This window comes from Alexandromys fortis, unplaced genomic scaffold (assembly GCF_014885135.2).
Source record: "Alexandromys fortis isolate MF-2015 unplaced genomic scaffold, M_Fortis_MF-2015_v1.1 scaffold_54, whole genome shotgun sequence".
Taxonomy (NCBI): Eukaryota; Metazoa; Chordata; class Mammalia; order Rodentia; family Cricetidae; genus Alexandromys; species Alexandromys fortis.
In genome coordinates, this window is record NW_026067958.1 from 5,406,942 (window position 1) to 5,426,733 (window position 19,792).

At 39.0% G+C, this 19,792-nt stretch overlaps 1 protein-coding gene across 1 annotated transcript in view; it reads left to right on the forward strand.

Annotated features, from left to right (window-relative positions):
* Positions 1-3,666, forward strand: part of Gpr158 (G protein-coupled receptor 158) — a 337,214-nt gene extending 333,548 nt beyond the window's left edge. Inside the window, exons 10-11 of the mRNA XM_050152617.1 lie at positions 912-1,058; positions 2,017-3,666. Coding sequence (XP_050008574.1) covers positions 912-1,058; positions 2,017-3,486 — 1,617 coding nt within the window. The 3' untranslated portion in view covers positions 3,487-3,666. The remainder of the gene's footprint in view (positions 1-911; positions 1,059-2,016) is intronic.
* Positions 3,667-19,792: the final 16,126 nt, after the last annotated feature.

Below are 19,792 nucleotides of genomic sequence, written 5' to 3' on the forward strand. Positions count from 1 at the left end.
TTAAAAAATGTTTGAACTATTGTTAATCTGGGCCGAGAGAATATGTTTTCTAAACTGTTATTTCAATTTTCTTAAAACGTTGTCTCCATATCGTTTAAGGCATGACTAGATTGTTCTTTCTTTCCTGCCTTCTGTCACTCACCCAACTCACTCTTCCTGACTTCAATACCTAAGGAAAACACAGACAAGCACACCAAACCAAACAACAGCACATGAGCAAAAACAAAATGTGAGAAAGGGGGAGCGTGATTAAAAATGATGTGCTTGAGGCAAAAACTCTAGTGTCAGTTAAATCTTCCACTTTAATTTAACTACCATCTGAGTGAGATGCCATTAAGCAAGATGATACCGTGCTCTACAGGAGTCCCATGTCTTAGTCAAGAGTTCACCGATGGCCAGTGTGTGACTGAGATCACATATCCTTTCCACCGGGTTTTAGGTAAAGCCACATGCATAGTTGAAAAGTCACATCCCTGTCTCTAGGGTAATTATCTATATAGATGAATAGATTCTCACTGAAGCAGAAATTAATGTATTATATAATACTATATCCAGACAGTTTCATCCATGCATAAGTACATCAAATTCCTTCTCCTATGGAGGCTTTCTTATAATTCTTCTACCTATTTTTTTCAAAGAGCAAATATATTATGGAAAATGAGTAAAACCTAACTCTGGAATCCTAGGGAAGAAACAAGGGTAATGTTAAGGTGGAAGAGTGAATGGAGTGATGTTGCCTTACAGTCAGCGCTAGCACATTCCAGGGAAAGCAAACCACAATCATAGCCACAAAGCATTGCTAAGTGTTGAGTGGGCGAATCCATCTAGATGAAGAAATCAAGTTAGCATCAGATGATGTGCTGTCTAACAAAGGGTTGATGGCTACAGTTAACACTGAATATCTATTGCAGTTTTCACATTCAAGCAATAATCCCCGAGATGACATTGCTACAGAGGCATATGAAGATGAGTTGGACATGGGTCGTTCTGGATCCTACTTGAACAGCAGTATCAACTCAGCCTGGAGTGAACACAGCCTAGATCCAGAAGACATACGGGTATGGCCAGAGGGACCTTTTTTTTCTGTCAGATCAGTTCATACAGACAAGTGTGTGTGGATGGGGGCGCATATGTGGGCTCAGGTTTCTGTCTGCTCTGAAGAAAAAGAGAATGTATGTTTGTGAGCCTGAAGGCATCTGGGAAGTAAGACTGCAGTGTAGAATCATGGTATAATTGTGCTTCACAAAACTGCCTCAGCAGCTGGGTGGTGGTGGCGCACGCCTTTAATCCCAGCACTCGGGAGGCAGAGGCAGGCGGATCTCTGAGTTTGAGGCCAGCCTGGTCTACAAGAGATAGATCCAGGACAGGCTCCAAAGCCACAGAGAAACCCTGTCTCAAAAAACCAAAACCAACCAAACAAAAAAACCTGCCTCAGCTCTCCCACTTGCCTCAGCTCTCCCACCTGCCTCAGCTCTCCCACCTGCCTTGTTCACACTTCCTGCCTTGCCTGGCTTGTTGACATCTCATGGTTTTAGCAAGGTAACAAACACCTGTGAGCAGAGAGACTGGCTTGTTTAATACACTGTGTGAAAATGGATCAGCCTCTGAAGGCAGATGCTTGGCACTGCTGTTGCCAGGTCCAGCTCGCACCAGTCATGACTGTATCAGTGGCAACGCTGCTCCCAACACCTCACAGGGTTGATGTGCAGCAGCCCTTGGGACATTGGGTTTTCCTATAGCTGGGCTCAGTCTTGATCACACGAGTTAAAAATTCCAAGTCTTTGCTCCATGAAGCAAAGTAAAACCTATAAATTTGTGTATTAATGTTCAAAGTTTGTTTAAGGCAAAAAAAAAAAAACAAAATTATTAGAAAGTTAAGAACAAGGAGAAATTGATGTTTGCAGTCATTACAATTGTCCGAGAAAGCTCATTCTCGTTTTCATTAGCACCAGTCAGGTGTTTTTTTGTCATAAAAGCTAAATCTCTGCCTCTTTGAAATTCTTCTTGTCCCGGCAGGATGAGCTGAAAAAACTCTATGCCCAGTTAGAAGTATACAAGCGCAAGAAAATGATCACAAACAACCCCCACCTACAGAAAAAGCGGTGCTCCAAGAAGGGCTTAGGCCGTTCCATCATGAGGCGTATCACCGAGATCCCAGAGACGGTCAGCAGGCAGTGCTCCAAGGAGGACAAGGAGGGTACAGATCATAGTGCGGCTAAGGGAACAGGCCTTGTCCGGAAGAACCCCGCTGAGTCCTCAGGGAACACTGGGAGACCCAAAGAGGAGTCCCTGAAAAATCGGGTCTTTTCTCTCAAAAAATCCCATAGCACGTATGACCATGTGAGAGAGCAAACAGAAGAGCCCAGCAGCCTGCCCGCAGAGAGCCAGGAGGAGGAAGCCACAGAAAATTCGACCTTGGAGTCCCTGTCAAGTAAAAAACTGACACAAAAGCTCAAAGAAGACATTGAGGCGGAGTCCACAGAGTCCGTGCCTTTGGTGTGCAAGTCAGCTAGCGCTCACAACCTCAGCTCCGAGAAGAAGCCTGGGCACCCGCGCACGTCCATGTTACAGAAGTCGCTCAGTGTCATTGCAAGTGCCAAGGAGAAGACGCTCGGGCTGGCTGGAAAAAACCAGACTTTAGCTATGGAAGACAGATCTAAGTCTCAGAAACCTCTGCCAAAAGATAGAGAGTCAAACAGGAAGTACTCAAATCCGGATAACACAGACACGAAAGATTCCAGCCTCCCAAACTCCAATCATTTGGAGGAGCAAAGAAAGCCTCAGAAATCCGGGATTATGAAACCGCAGAGGGTCAACCTCCCAACTGCCAATTCTGACCTGAGCCCCAGTACCAACCAGATAAAGGACAATTTTGACATTGGAGAAGTGTGCCCTTGGGAGGTTTATGATCTGACCCCTGGTCCTGTGCCTTCAGAACCAAAAGCTCAAAAACACGTATCAATTGCAGCTTCTGAACTGGAACAAAACCCAGTTTCTTCCTTGAAGGAGAAGGCCCACCTCAAGCCTAAGGCAGCTGACGGTCTTCACCAACTTAATCACAAGAGTTTAGACAAGACAGAGGTGTGCCCCTGGGAGAGCCAAGGTCCGTCCCTTTTGGAAGACGAGAATCGACTGATTTCTAAGACTCCAGTTCTACCCGGGAGAGCTAGGGAGGAGAATGGAAGTCAGCTCTACACAGCCAGTGTGTGTGCTGGGCAATATGAAGAACTGCCCCGCAAAGCATCGAAAGTAGAAAAGGAAAAGCTCAACCAAACGGGAGACCAGGAGAAACAGACATCTGCTTCTGGGGGCACCATTCCTGGCTCCTGTAACTCAAGGAATCACTCCCAGCCACTTTTAACGTCGCGAGCAGAAGTGTGTCCTTGGGAATTTGAAACCCTAGATCAACCAAACGCTGAAAAAAGTGTAGCTTTACCCGCCTCCTCCGCTTTAAGTGCAAATAAGACAGCAGGGTCTCAGAAATAGGAGGTCTTGGGGGCACTTTCAGAGTGCTGCACCCTGGGAAGAAAAAGGGTCAGCCCCAGTGTGATAGAAAATAGACCTGAAAATCAAAAACTACCAAGAAATTCTTGTCAGCTTGGGGAAATACGGCACACTGTGTGGTGAGGTAAAGGCGTGGGCTGGAGAAGGCTGGAAGCAGCTGTGTGTCACAAGGAGGAAGTCTGGCTCAGTCACGAAAAGTCATTCCCAGAACAACAGTGGGAAGAGCTTGGATTTCAACCTGTCTCATGGACATTGCCCAGTCAGTCTTTACCCGTGGGATCCTAAGCAAGTTTAACCAGGAGGCATGGATTTTAAGATAGGGGAAGCTTAGATCTGTGTGACTGGAATTCTAAGTAGCCAATCAAAACACCTACTTTACCTATTTAACCTTGGTAGCACTGCTAACTTAATGCACCCCAATACCTTTTATATAAATGATTGCTCTCATTTTCTTAAAATGTATGTTTCAGTACATTGTTGTGTCTCATATTCAAGCATTCCAGATTGTGTAATTTTTGCAAATAACTTTGATATTATGTGACACAACACATTTATGCAATCCACAGCTACTCAATTGTCATTGCAAACTACTGAATACCTGCTATCTATCAACCGTAGTTGATTCTTGGAGTACAGTAAACTTTCTCTGGCTTAGGAAGCCATAACTGTTATGATGCAAACTTTTAGTTTGGACCGTGGTTTCTATAGCGTGAAGTTGGATATGAGTCTATTATTTCCCATCATAGTTTGTTGTTATGTCTTAATTTTTAAAATATAAGTTGAGTTTCTTGTTTGCACTTCTGGTAGGGACTCTGAAGCTTTATTAGTCCTGGAGATCAAGTGGTCCCGCTTCGTCACATGTCTCAGTAAGTTAAGGACAACTTACCCATTGTTTGTTCCAAGTCAGAGCTAGCCCACCCCAACGCATTGTCCTTTTGAACTCTTTCAGTATTTGGTATTGGCCTTTCCTAAGGCAGAAGCCGAGTGAGGAAACTGTGCTGTGCATTATTACCAATGAAAGAGGGAAACTAGGAACGCTGTGAGAACGAGAGCATACTGCAGGGCCAGGAAATTGCCTTTCGCAACAAATATAGAAAGGTAGCTCCTAATAGCACTTTCAAGGGATTATTTTTATAAAGAGAAAAATTAACGATCACATCAAGATCATTATATGGATATATTTTTATTATGCATACTGAATATATGATATTTTAAATTACCTTAAATTGTTTATTCTCATAAACTTTTATTCATTGCTTCACCTAGGTGTAGAACTTGCTGGGCTCAAATCCCAAAGAGATTTTATAACCTGACTTACTCAAAGCCCATAAGGTGTTATGGGCTCTTAATTCTCCCCAGCACCAGAGCTTAGAAGTCCTGTAAACTACCATTGCAAGCCACCTAGCTCAAAATGCAAACATACGATTTGTTTGGAACTCCCAAAGCATATCTTCTAGAACTTCCTGCATTCCATACCCACCTCCTAGCATGAGTGTCCTGAGTTGCTGACTTGGCTCTAAGAATACTATCTTGAAATGAGATTCCAAAGTTCCAACACATTTTATGTAAAGATGAATCACTTACAACTGCATCGCAGGCTTGCATTTCTTCCTTCATAAATACCGAACTACTGCTTATTCGGCCAAGACATTTCCAGCCAAAGGAACCATTCTTTTATTTGATGAGCAACAAGGAGAATTTGCTAGGAAAATGGAAGATGGGGAGAAGGAATCAGAAGGTAGATACAAGGCTGTTTTTATTCTCAGTGGAACATATACAACAATTATCTATCATCAAACTTTTCTCAGTGTTAAATTTTTTTATTCAAAAGTAAGCAAGGCAGAACCATGTATAAATTGTCCTCACCCTTTTCTTGCTTCATGCATTACTCAGGTTGGCAGGGTGGGTTTGGAAAGCTATAGAAATTGTATTTTTAATGGCTGCCTTCATTAATTTCGATCATCCCCTCCTTTTCCAATCAAAACCTATCTGCTAGATGACTTTAGAGTATCCTGAGGAGCATTTGTGAGCTTGGTTTAGAGTTTCTAGACTCGCGTACTTGTTTCGCTTGTGTCTGAGATCCGTTAGCACTTGATTCACACTGAGAATTACATAGTCAACTGTCACTGATTTTTGCACTTCAGAATGATCCTGCTTGACATATGGCTTACAGATTTGCCAAATTACACCTTAGTGACAGTCTGCCCCCACCCCAGATTACTCTCCACTATCCTAAATCAGGGCTGATACCTAGGGTCTCCCCTAGCCTTTTGTTATCACTTATCACCAAAAGATATTGCACTGTCTCATTGTGGAAGCATTTCCTCCCCACCCCGCCCCCCCGGCTGAGAACAATAGAAAGTGCATACAATGTGAAGGTCACACAAACATTTGCTAGGTTGTCCTTTTCAATGCATGTACAGGCTGCATCCTGTCATTGTTTTAAGCCAGGGTTTATAAATAAGTAGATTTATATCAGTCTTAATAGAAGTGTATATTTTATGCAAGAATTAAATGCTTTACAACATAAATTATTGCCCCACCCCTCATAAGCTTCGGTGGCAATACGGATTGAAACCCGACAGTCGTCTTGTATTTGCTTCCTAGGTTTCTGCATGCAAGTGGTGATAGGTAGGACTGACAACACACTGCCTTTGACTTCTAGCATTTAGCAGCCGAGAGTTGTAGAGTCAACAAAGCTGTAAGTCTCTTCACTTAACCCGTGGTTCTTCTAAAACTATTATCTGAATCTACAGCATCCCACCAGGATATATTTGGTAAATTTATGTTGTGATGTGTTACAGCATGTAAATAACTATAACTTCTCTGCAATAAAACATTTATATGATAATGATTAGTGTGTTCATCTATCAAAAGTTGATTATATTTATTCAATTCATTCAAAGGAATTACAAGTAAATCTGTGCCTTTGGTTCAATGCATGTATGTGGTGTGTGTGTGTGTGTGTGTGTGTGTGCATGTGTGTGTGTAAGAGAGATTTTCTTACTGCCTATCTTTGGCAATAAGTAATTAGCCAAGTGTAACTACAGATTAAAAGGTGATTATTTGGTACAAGTAAAACTCATGAGCCTAAAGGTTGTGAATTTTAAAAGTTTCTATTATTCAGTTAAACTTTTTGTTTATTCAGCACACACACCAGTCAGTCTGCCAGTCTGCTAAGCTGTATGATGCTAAGCAACGTTTCTAGTGATATCCAGTAATGCACCGACAACACCAATGGGCATCACTAAGTTAAGGAGTCAGGGAAAGGTCAACCAGAGAATTCAGTTATAAATCCCAGAAAAACGTCAGGAATGAAAGGGATAATATAAAGCTGAGCAGGTAACTGGGCATGGACCTGCAAAACGTGTTTCAGTTCAATATTGCTTTATCCTATTGTTCTGGATGGTAACAAAAGCTTTTAGCAGGGTACGGTCAAAGCCCTGGGATAAAGGAATCATTAAGAACATCCAAGGAATGGACTGCAGTGAACGAAGAGAAACAAAAGGGACCTGGACCATTTCGAGAAGTAACGTGAGTCATGGTAAGATGAGGGCCCGGGTTGGAAACAGGAAGCCTGCTACTATATCAAAATGACATCTTCAGGTGGCCGTTTTGTTATCCTTATGTAAAGAAAGAATGCAAACAGTTAAACAGTTATGACAAGTATCATATTTGTTGCCATTTGGGCTAGCATCAGATGCTTCGCCTTCTCTCCCTAAGGGAATCTGTTGGGTCTGCTGTCCATGCTGTGGGGGTCCTGAAACATTAGGTTGGAAATGGACGCAGCAGCTCTGAGCTCATGTCAGAACAGTCTGTTTCTTAGTAGAAATACGAAGCAACTCCAGAAAAAGATGCAAGTGTCAAGAGGGCAGACCAGGGAGCTGCACCAGCAGCTTAGCCAAGCTTCTTCCCTTAGATGAGAATCAGCTATTGCCTCTTCCCATCTGCTCACACTGTGAGCATTCCATATGGGATGCCCACTATGAATAGAGTCCTGGGAGTCTGTGACTACAGCTCTCTGAACACACCTATCAAGAGAGAACACAAAAATTAGCCAGAAATGAAAATCAATCTTATAGCACATTCTCTTATGATAAAGGAAATGATTTTATTATAGTCACAGGTGAAATTGCTCAGAAGATATCTGTGTTATTTTTATATGTACATTCATAGTTCTGGTCCTGGCTTTTTTTTTTGGTTCTAAATTTAGAGCCTGTAAAAAAATTCTTCAGTAAAATATTTCTATCAGAAATGTATTTCATCACACATAACGAGTACAAGCTGGTCAAGATGTTATGTAGTATATGACATTCTTTCCTCCAAAATATTTACAAAAACAGAAGTATCATTGCTTCAATTTTGGCTGTTTTTCTCCTTAAACATTTGCTTATAGAAATATACAAGACCAAGTTCAAGAACACCGTGTGCTCAAATTCAGCATTAACTGGGTAAAAGATAGATAATGGAATGTCTAGGTGGGTTTCTAACTTTTCTCTCTTCTTATGTGGTGTGAAAGTCACAAATTTCCAGAAATAAAACTGTCTGATCAAATGAAAATGGAAAATGGAAGATAAATATAGGATAAGCCTGTGCTACTCAACAATCACACTCTAGAGAGAAAAATAAACAAGGCAAAGATAAAACATCTGTGACAGTCTGTGTAGAACATACTACTATTTCAATTCAACCAGCAACGGAAAGGATAAATGTGGTTTGTTGTTGTAGTTGTTGTGGATAAAAGAGAAAAATCATACATTTTCCCCAGGATATTGTAGGGATTTAATTCTTCCATGATATTTGTGCTTTTCCCATGACCCACTTCAGGTTCTTTCTTTTCTGTCTCAATATCTTTGTTTCAAGATGAGTGTGGCTTTTATCAGGCAATGAAAATAATCAGAATAAAATTACAGTATTTAAAAATCTTACCTGGCTAGTAATACACAGGGGCAATCCCAGGGAACTAGAAGTGCTTGCTTGCTTGCTTGCTGGCTGGCTGGCTGACTGGCTGGCTGGCTGGCTGGCGGCTTGCTTGCTCTGTTCAAGTACTAGCATCCATGTTTCTGGAGTCCTCTGTCCCTTCTAGGCTTGCTTCAAGAAGTCACTTATGTCTCCAACTGCACTAGCTTGCCATTTCGCTGCATGCTGCTCTGAATCGTGTCTAAATTACAGACTCTAGAGTTTGTTTCATTCATCGCTATATCCCCAATTCCCAGCAGTGTGCTTTTCCATGACTTCAATAAATACTTCCCAAATTAAAATATTTAATTTCTAATCAGTGTTCAAAATACATGCAAAAAGAAAGAGTGAATCTGAAGAAATTACATGTTCACCTTAATAGATCTTCTATATACAGTCTACCAGTTTTAGATAAACCTCAGATTATAACTAAGCCAAAGGAATCCTACCTTTCTGGTTTTGTAAGTACTGGTTTCCCCACATATGAAAAAAGAAGGCTAAATCTCAAGCCATGATCCATGTTTTTAGACTTATAAAAGATATTTTTGTATGTCTTAAAAAGTAAAAAAAAAATCAGGCTGTAGGAACTAGCTGTTAACTGTTTGGTTGCATGAACACTGGAAATTGAGCCTTGGCTAGCTCTATATAAAACATCCGCCAAGACTCTCCTTTTAGGCAACAGATTTTCTGAGGAATAAGATAGCTAACGTAAACATTATTGATATTTGACTGACTAGAGTTTTCACCCATGTGTCTGAGCTTTGCTATACAAAATTTTATAGAGATGTAGTCATAACATGCATGCTAGATAACTATAAATAATGTGTGAAACAAAACACATAGATTACATATATAAACATATATGCACACCCAATTTATTGGCAATAAGAAAAAATAGATTGAAAGCATAAAAATGTCCATCATGGTGAAGATATTAAAATATCCAGAGAAATATTTTTTCCCTTTTCAGTCTTAAAGACTAACAGCTTTAGGCCCATATGGTGAATGATTTGACTTGTGAATTTGACTGTGCTTTTTCCAGTACTTGTTGCATACAGTAAGTTGAAGAACGTGGATCTATTTTGTGGTCCTCAGACCAAATAGTACAAGAAAAATCTCAATAAATTGAAATAAAACCAGAATTAAAGGATGTTCCAAAATGAAACATGACAACATGTATTCTTGGTACATGAGAAAACTTGAAATAGTTGTTTAAGAATACCAAGTTAAGAGCTGGAAAGATGGCTCAGTGTTTGAGAGCTCTGGTTGTTCTTTGAGTGCTTGGATTCAATTCCCAGAACCCACATGGCAGCTTAAAATCATCTGTAACTCCAGTTCCAGGTGATCCAATGTCCTCTTCTGACCTCTTTGGGTAGTAGACACAAACATGGTGCACAGACACACACACAAACACTCATACACATAAAACAATAAAACAAACAAACAAAACACAAAGTTAAGGTATTCAATTTCTGGGCCACTTAATAAAAACCAGCCTGAACCTATTTTCTGGAACACTGGGAAGCTTGAAAGGCTGCATCTTGAACACACACAGGCTCTGTTGTCCTGCCTCTGATAGTGTCTCGACTGTGCAGTCACCTACAGCCATGCAACATACCCAAGGGTGAGGTCCCATGAAGCATGGAAAAGTAAGATCAAGGTTTCCCTTTCCTCTTGCTCTCTATATCTACCTGCTATATTTGGGTTTCTATAGCTCTTAATGATTAAGTTTGATGATAAATTTTAAAACAAACAGAACTAAAACTTGCAATGTACTTTTTTGAAAAGTATATGTAAGTTGGGATATATTTCAGAGTTAGTATTTAATGGATACAAATAGAAGTAAATACTGCTGAAATAAAACAGATTTATGAAAGTAATCAAGAGACCTGTATCTGTCTTTGGTATGCTTGACTGAGGAAGAATCCATCAATGTACTGTTTATGTTTGTCATCTGAACAAGAGAACTAATAATATAACCTGAGGCCCTTTCTAGTTCTACAATTGAGATCTTCTCTGTGTATGTGTATATACATGTATATATGTGTATGTACCTGCATGCACAAGTGTGTATCAATGTGTGTATGTGAAAATTCACTTCAGGCTATATGGCTTTGCTATAATGTATAGAGTTAAGTAACTCCTTCCTAATGGCCTCATAAATATTTGCAAATTTAAAATCATCTAAAACACACACAACCACACACATGAATTGGAGTAAAATTTGGTGAGCATTTTCTTGTCCCTATGAATTTCTTTATACTTTATGATAAGAAATAATTATGGGGATCCATGTGGTTTGGAAAAGGGAGAGAACCATGAGAAATTTGCTTCAAGAAGCAACATGAAGCTGGATCAGCCCGAAAAGGAAGTGGAGGAAGAGCAAGTTCTTTTCTTGATTCTATCTATTCATTATACTTTTCACGGTGGCTCAGTCTATGATGGAAATGGGCAGCTTCAGATGGAGCACTGAAAGATGGGTGAAAAGACTGCTTAAGACCAAGTTTTAAATGAAGTTCATTCCAGTTTGTCCTAAGGGTTAATGCAACAAGCAGTACACAGCTAAATGCAAATCCAGTTGCTCATTTCTTTGTTCCATTTCTTGGAATGACTTTTTCATCATTTCCCCTAAGATGGTATATAGTTGATTTTTTTAACTCTTTGAGGGCCTGCCACCTCTCAAATAAATACACAGAGACTTATTCTTACTTATAAATTCCCAGCCTTAGCTTGGCTTGTTTCTAGCCAACTTTCTAATTTAAATTATCCCATTTCTCTTTAACTATGTTTTGCCTCTGGACGTTTACCTTTCTTTATTCTATATATCTCTTTCCTTCTTGGCTGAGTGACTGGCTCCCGGCGTCCTCCTCTCCTCCTTTCTTGCCCCTCCCCTTCTCTTTTTGAGCCTAGATTTCTCCTTCTATTTATTCTCTCTGCCTGCTAGCCTCACCTATTTCTCTTTCCTGCCTAGCTATTGGCCATTCAGCTCATCATTAGACCAATCAGGTGTTTTAGATGGGGAAAGTAGCACAGCTTTACAGAATTAAACAAATGCAACATAAAAGAATATAACACATCTTTGCATCATTAAACAAATATTACATGCATAAACAAATGTAACACATCTTAAACTAATATTTCATAACATTTTCCCTTTTACCTAAATAAAAATAAAAGGCTTTAGCTTTAATATAATAAAACTATATACAACAAAAGAGTAATCAAATAAGAATTACATTTACGATATTCAGTCCATTTGCATTTAGGAAATTCAGAGAAAATACTCCATTATCTATATCAACTTAGTGTTTCCAATCTAATTTACTCTTCTGTCATAACTAAGAAAAACAATAACTCTGTTTAGTTTCTAACTCCATCAAAGATGCCAGATGGCTGTAATATTAATTAACAACAGAAACCTCTGTAATATAGGGGCATTCACTTTCATGTATAGAATATCTGGTAGACTTTTCAGTGAAGCAGGAAATTTGAAGGACTGTCCCACCTTGTATTGGCAAAGTTCATTAATCACTTTCCTCTGTATCTTGAAGAATGCCTAGCAACTCTTCCGTAAAGCAGAAATCTTTTTTTTTTTTTCAAGACAGGGTTTCTCTGTGTCTTTGGAGCCTGTCCTGGAACTAGCTTTGTAGACCAGGCTGGTCTCGAACTCACAGAGATCCGCCTGCCTCTGCCTCCCGAGTGCTGGGATTAAAGGCGTGTGCCACCATCGCCCAGCAAGTAGAAATCTTGAAGGATTGTCATGCCTTGTTTTTGGCAAAGTTCAATGGTCTTTTTCCTTTTTTTTTTTTTTTTTTTTTGCTTGTCCAGTTTGCACAGCATACTGTCAGCAGTCAAAACAAGAACAACTTCTTGCCTGAATGGTTACGTTGAAAGTAAACTCTGCATGAAGTTTCCTTGATGTCCATCATCCTTTTATGAAGTAAATTCGTACTGTCAGGAGCAGATGTGTCTCATTGTCATGAAAAAGCTAAGGTTATTAAACATCTTGAATGTCATATTCTGTAGGTTTGGAAGTGTTTGAAAATCATCTATCTGTCTAAAATATACCTATCTAGCCTTAAAAACACACCTAATGTGACCACAAGTTTGATTAGTATAGATTAACTACTAACCTCATTTGTTAATTATACATTGCATTTCTATATGACCTACATAAGCACAATACTCCAAACAAGAATAATAACATATATACAGTAAACAAAAATAACTTTAAATTTGTATCAATATAACAAAATCCATGCTAATGCCAAATATCTGAGATTAATAGCAGCCTATTAGCCTATGTTCTTATATTCCACTAAATGATAACAAATATCTATAAATCACCAAATAATTAAAACTTCCCACACCACCTCTTGAGAATGTAGGCATTGTATTCTCTAGATTGCTTCCTGTAAAGGCATCTTTAGTGGGTCTCTGAGAAAACTGAGATAATTGGCAGGTCCTTGGAAGACCAACTATAACCTTGGTTGATATATATCACCTTTCAAGATTCAAGAGGTCTCCTCTGAGCAAACCTTATACATATTAATCCTGAAGGAACCTGCAGCCTCTTGTTTCTTGTGGAAACAAACTCACAACCTCTTCTCCAAAACTTTTTAACAGGCATTTGACAAATACATTTTTGACTTTCATTTCAAAGTTAAGGCATGCCTAAAGTATACAAGCTGGTTTATTTCAGCTGTCCTTTTTCAATCCCATGTCTCTTAGCAGCTGTCAAAAAAAAATTCAAAATCAGCACAACACTGCATAGGATCCAGACCCCTGGGTACTTTCCATCTCTACGTGGCCTTTTCTTTTTTATTATTTTATTTTTCTCTTTAAAGACTTTATTATTTTTAAACTATGCTTTTCTATGACTGTCTATCCCTTTCTATTTTCTTTCTTCAGCCTACACACATTGTTAAACACACTGGAGCCTATTTAGAGGTTTTTTTTCCCCTTTGTCTGAATCTGCTTTACTCTATTTCTAGCTTTGTAGTCTGCAAGAGCAAAAACTCTGCTACAGTGGTGTGGCTAGGATCTCTGCCACAGCACTGGTGGCTGCCTCCCCCTGCTTCTTACATCTCTGAGAGTTAAGGCTAAATCTTGCAGGCCCAGCCAGAGGTAGGGGACTAAGAATGGCATCCAACCCCCACAGAACTTGAATGCCAGTGCCCTGCACTGTGACAGACATTTTTACTTAGTTTTTTTGTTTCTATTTAACATGAAAAAAGACTGTTTAAGTGCTTTGTCATATGAATATGGCAGAGTTTATTAAAGGAGCCATATCTTTCTTTTTCTTTCTTTCTTTTTTCTGTGTTTTTTGTTTTGTTTTAGCTTTCTTGGACTCTATGTGGAAATTTGAGCCCCAACTTTGGCATCAAAATGCAGTTGGTCTTTTTATGTTTACCTGTTAGGGCTCTGTAACCCAGTTCTCAAATAAATACACAGAGACTTATTCTTATTTTTGAATTCACAACCTTAGCTTGACTTATTTATAGCCAACTTTCTAACTTAAATTATCCCTTTTCTTTTTAACTACATTTTGCCTCAAGGCTTTTAAGTTTTTTTATTCTATTTATCTTTCTTTCCTTCTTACTCCATGGTTGACTCTGTGCCTGGCTATGTGGCTATGTGACTGGGCCCTGGCATCTTCCTTTCCATCTCCTTTCTTGCTCCTGCCTCTTCTCTTTTTGAGCCTAGATTTCTCTTCCTATTTATTCTTTATGTCTGCCAGCCCTGCCTGTTTTTCTCTCCTGCCTAACTATGGGCCATTCAGCTCTTTATTGGACCAATCAGGTGTTTTAGACATGGAAAGTAATTCAGCTTTATAGAGTTAAACAAATCAACATAAAACAATGCTACTCAACATTGCATCATTAAATAAATATTACATAGCATAAACAAATGTAAAACATATTAACCTAATATTCCACAATGGTGGTGTCTATCTTTGACAGCAAAGTGCATTTCTTGGAAATAACAAAAAGATGGATCCTGTTTTCTAGTCTAGTCTACTAGTCTCTCTTTTATCGGGAATTTGACACTGTTAATATTTAGCATTATTTCTAAAAATATGTATTATTTTATTGAATTTGCAGTATGTTCTTAAACATTCTTTGATTAAGTGTTCTAGTATTGTTTCTTTATTCCTTGTAACCTCTTGGGTGTGTTTATTTTATCTTTAGTAAAAAGTATTTCTTTAGTATCTTCTGTAGAGCTATCTGGTCATAAGTCTCCTTAATGTTTTTTTTTTTTTTTTTATCATGGAAAAGGTTTTATTTCTTCAGTTTTAAAATACAGCTTTGCTAGTATTATAATGGTCAGGATGACAGTTGTGGTTCTGTGGAACTTGGTGTATATCTTCCTAGAACCTTATGATTTTGAACATTTCTATTGAATAAGCATGTATTATATCATAGGCCTGCCTTTAAAAGTGACCTGACCTTTTCTCTTCCAACTTTCAATATCCTCTCTTTATTCTGAGTTTTTAATGTTTTAAATATACTATGTCATAGGGAGTTTCTTTTCTTGTCCTGTCTATTTGCTATTCTGTAGGTTTCTTCAACTTAACTGGACATCTATCTCTAGGTTTAAAATTTTTTCTTAAATTTTTCGTTTAAAATATTTTCTATGCTCCTGTTATGGTATTTTTCCTTCTTAGATGCCTATAATCCAAAAAAGTTAGGTCTTGATGTGGTGTCCCAAATCTCTCCTATGTGCCTCTCATATATTTGCAAAAGTTTACCTTTGACCTCTAATGATTGGTTCAATTACTTTATCTTGTCTTCCATCTCTGATAATCTGGTCACATGATTCATTCTACTAGTGGAGCTTTTCTTTCCATTGAGATTTTTATGAGGCTTAATGAGTTTTTCATTTCCAGAATTATTTTGTCTTGGCTTTCCTTATGTAAGTATGTTTACTGAATTCTATTTTTATATATCATGTTGACTTTTTTATTTCATTCAAGTCTTTGTGTTTGTTCTCTTGTATTATAATCATGATTTGAGTTGGTTGAATGTGATTATAATCATTGTTTTGATTTTTGTCTGAAAGTTCTTTTACATCATTTTCATTAGGGTCTATTACTATGGTATTAATAATTTTAGAAGAGATATATTGTCTTGGTTTTCAGTGTGTGTCTGTGTGTTGCTTGTATTTCTGTGCTGATGCTGGGATTTGAGTATCTAGAGTTAGTTTGCTGGTGAAATCTTCCTTCCCTATTTTCTTCTTTTCTTTCTTTCTTTCTTTCTTTCTTTCTTTCTTTCTTTCTTTCTTCTTTCTTTCTTTCTTTTTTCACTTCTTTCTTTATAAGTTACATTTTCTCTTTCAGTTTAAACATTTACAATATTCAGGAGGAGCACGAGCTGTAATAGAGTTGTGATATTTTTCTGCTCTGTGAGACTAGTATTGAGAACCACAGGCTCTATCAGCCAAGTCTTTCTCTGAAAGTCAAGTACTTCCTGGTATGTGCAGCCATTTGGGCCAGGTACCTGGAGCTAATTCCTGAGGCATCTTAGGTGGTCCTAAATTTGAGAAGCTGGATCCTTTACCTGGTACCTGAGCCTGCGTGTTCTAGGCAAATAGAGTAGGTTTATTAAGTTTGGCTTTCCAAAAAAAGAGAAGATATTTGTTCTACAAAGCTAATATAAGAAGATCAAATTTAGAATGAAAGTTTTGCTTTTTTCTTGAAATTTCTTCATAGTCTCCACCAATGAAACTCAAGCTTCTGGACCATTTGTCATTGAACCCAAACACACATGTGTCATCAGTTAACTTGGCATTATTTTCAGAAATTAGGAGTTATCAGAGTTGGATTAGATGGATTCCTCTAGTAGACAATTGTGAAGGGCCAGAATTTATGTCTAAGTAGCTCATCTTTTCTCTTAAAGGGTATTGGTATTCACAGTTAGCAGTAAGTACAACTACCAGCAGGAAGATAAGGATGACAAAGTCAATATCAGGTAAAATAAATTAAATTTGACAAAAAATTAGATCTACCAAACTGAAACTTATGTGCTGTCTTCAGTGGTCTTAGAAGCCAGTAAGTTTCCCTGTCTCTCTCAGACAGTGGCTTCTCTGCCACCACATATTATATGAGTTGTTTTGCTTCCCACAGGAGGGAGTAGGCTTGAGTTCACAAGGCAGCCAATACAATTCAAGTTGTCATCATGGAAAAACTATATGGTTAAATAAACAAATAAACAAGCAAGTAGAGGTTACTTAATTTCACATAGTTTGGGGTTTTGATTTTTAATTTCTGTCTTCCCATCTGACTTCATGGCAGGAATTTTGGGTTGTGCCCAGTTTTATTTTTAACTTCTTGATAATTTAATCTTAGAAATTTAGTTGGACATCAAGTACCATGATTTTTTTCTGCTGGGTGTAGCCAGATGACTAAGTTCTACTAAGTACGATGGAAGCAAAAATACCTTTTGTGACTTCCAGGAAGAGTCCTTAAAGGTGGCCAAACATACCTATTATTCTACCTTTTCTTATAATTCCTGGAAACTAAAGTTCTAATGAAAATAACAAAAACATCTTTTGTCACCTGGTCCCTTATTGAAATCCTCTGAAATATTCTCCTGAACATTTTAAATCCATGGGAGATAAACAAAGAAAAAAAGTTGTGCTTTCAAATACCATGACTTTGCTTCAACTTTCTCCACTGTAAGCAAAACTTAATTTTAATGAGTTCATCTGTAAATGCAGCACTTACTGGGACCTTAGCTACACATCCTTCCTTCTGAACACTCTGCTTCTTATTTAGTAAAAGAGATTGTTCTTTTTATTTTCATTCTGACAGTGCATGTAAAGTCACACATTTCTGTTCTGCTGTGTTCAGTAAACCTCTGGAGAGTTTTAGAACTATGCTTTCAGATGGTCCGTTGAATAATGTATTGCATCTACCCAAAAATAACTCTACCATTTAGTTCCCCCAGCTGAGTGACTTAAGAGGGAAAGTGTTTAAGAGGGGAATATTAGATTCCTTTTATATTTTATTAAAGTTTCTGTAGTAGATATAACAATATGCACTATGGTTACCATTTAGGGACCACACTTCTTGATGCTCCTCTTCTTCCCCTTTGCTGTGTGACTCAGGCTGCCTCTGGTCCTGAGAAAGGAAGGAGGCTTCTCAGGACATAAGAATGTCCATGTGGTTGTCTCTGAACAATGAAGTGTGATCCGTAATGACACTTCACCTCTCTGAGCAAAGTTTTACTTTGATACTTAAGAATAAGTATCTGCCTCCCTGGAATTCACATTCTTTTCAAAAGTCATATTCAGATGTGGTCACGGAGGGTCACGAGAAAAGGACTGCCTAGAAAGCCAAAGGGCAGAATGCAGGTGAGATGGGACGCCGCCTCTGGGTTCCAGTCTTTCACGCATAGGAAGATGGTGTTCTTAACAGCTACACAATGGCGTTTCATAGCTCCCTATGGCTAGTGCACCACACCTCACCAGCCCACTCTCCTGCACATCCTCCTTCTTTCAGGGTGGCCACCACTGTCCGTATGCTTTTCTCCCCCCCCCCCCCCGTGTTTCTAGCGTGAAAGCAGGAGAAAGCAGCGATATGCCTTACTACTTCACAGAACTGCGTATTAAAAGCTGGCTCAGGTAAAGTGACTATCATGAGAACCAGGCTTTGACCTTGAGCTTAACAAAGTGCTCCATAGAATTCATGGTGCCTTCCTGGGAGAAAAGTATTTTGTTTAATGCACTCCTTCTATAATCAACCTTCTCTTGTAGGATAATCATCTCTGCAGACTTGCTCATTGACATGTGACCTATGACAGTGCTGGGGAGGAAAACAATCCTTTCTCTTCTGGCTCCAGGCTTACTTAGGTCCCACGAGCTCTTTAAGTCTTCATATGGCTGTGCCATAGTTGTTCTGCCTCTTCCATAAGAATAGCAAGTTGTAAATTGAAACTTCTGCTTTGACCTAGATCTGAGGATAAAAAAAGGCACAAAGCAAACCCAGGCAGAGCCCAGCAAATGCACAGCTGCTCCACCTCCAATGCTAAACATTAGCAAAAAATAAAATTTGATTTGGGGCACCACCGAGAATTTAGGATTTTTTATTTCTCTAGCATAGCCTTGTAAAAGCTGACCACTGCTGGGTTTATGCCCAATCTATTGGAAAAACTGGAGTTTTTGCTTTAGCACTTACAGTCATGTGAAAAGTGGGGATAGCAATGCCATAAATAGAATAATTATTGAAAATACAACATGCCTTTGAAATATTAGCCTTCTAGCAGAAGAAACCACCCTGCTAATGTTACTCTACTCTTTCAATACAATAAATCATAATTCCATCCCACCTACTGCTTAATAACCAGAGGGTGCATTTCCAGTACAGATGTTGTGTTTGCTCTTGTTTGGCATTAGAGTTGTTTCAGGTGCCATGGAGGTCAGCGATATAAGAAGTAGGGACTGCCTTCTGAGTAAGCCTTCTAAAGTGAGACTTTGGACTCAGAGAATGATTGGATTTTATAGGGACACGTTAGGAAAGGGTGAGTTACAAAGTGATGCAACTTGCTGCTCCTGATGGCATTTATGTTGACACAATGCCCAGATTGCTGGACATTGAATAGAAAGTTCCAACTAGCTTTATCCAGTTTGCCTGACACCTACCCTCTTTTAAAGCCAATGGCATTGTATGATTGTGGCTGTCTTAGCTTCTTTCCCAGCTCTTTTGATAAAATACTCTGATAAACGCAAATAAGGGGGGGGTTCATTGTTTCTCAGGCTGGGGTGTAGTCTTTCACAATGGGAAGGTCAAGAAAGCAGGATCTTGAGACAGCTGCTCACAGGCATCCATAGTCCAGAAGCAGAGAGCAATGAGTTAATTGTGCTGCTCAGTTCCCTCTCCCGTTTATATAGTCCAGGATCCCAACCAGAGAATGGGTGTCACCCACAGTGGCCAGGCTTTCCACCTCAACTAATATAATCAGGATGATTCTCCACAGGCGTATGTCATGATGAGGAAAGCAGGCCGGCTTTTCGTCCCACCCGGCTTCCACACGGCTAGTTTAGTCCCGGAAATAACAACACACAAATTGTATTCTTTTAAATACTGCCTGGCCCATTAGCTCTAGCCTCTTACTGGCTAATTCTCACATCTTGCTTAACCCATTTCTAATAATCTATGTAGCACCACGAAGTGGTGGCTTACCGGGAAAGATTCAGCATGTCTGACCTGGTGGCTGGCTCCATGGTGTCTAACTCACTTCCCTTCTTCCCAGCATTCTGTTCTGTCTACTCCACCCACCTAAGGGCTGGCCTATCAAAGGCCAAGGCAGTTTCTTTATTAACCAATGAA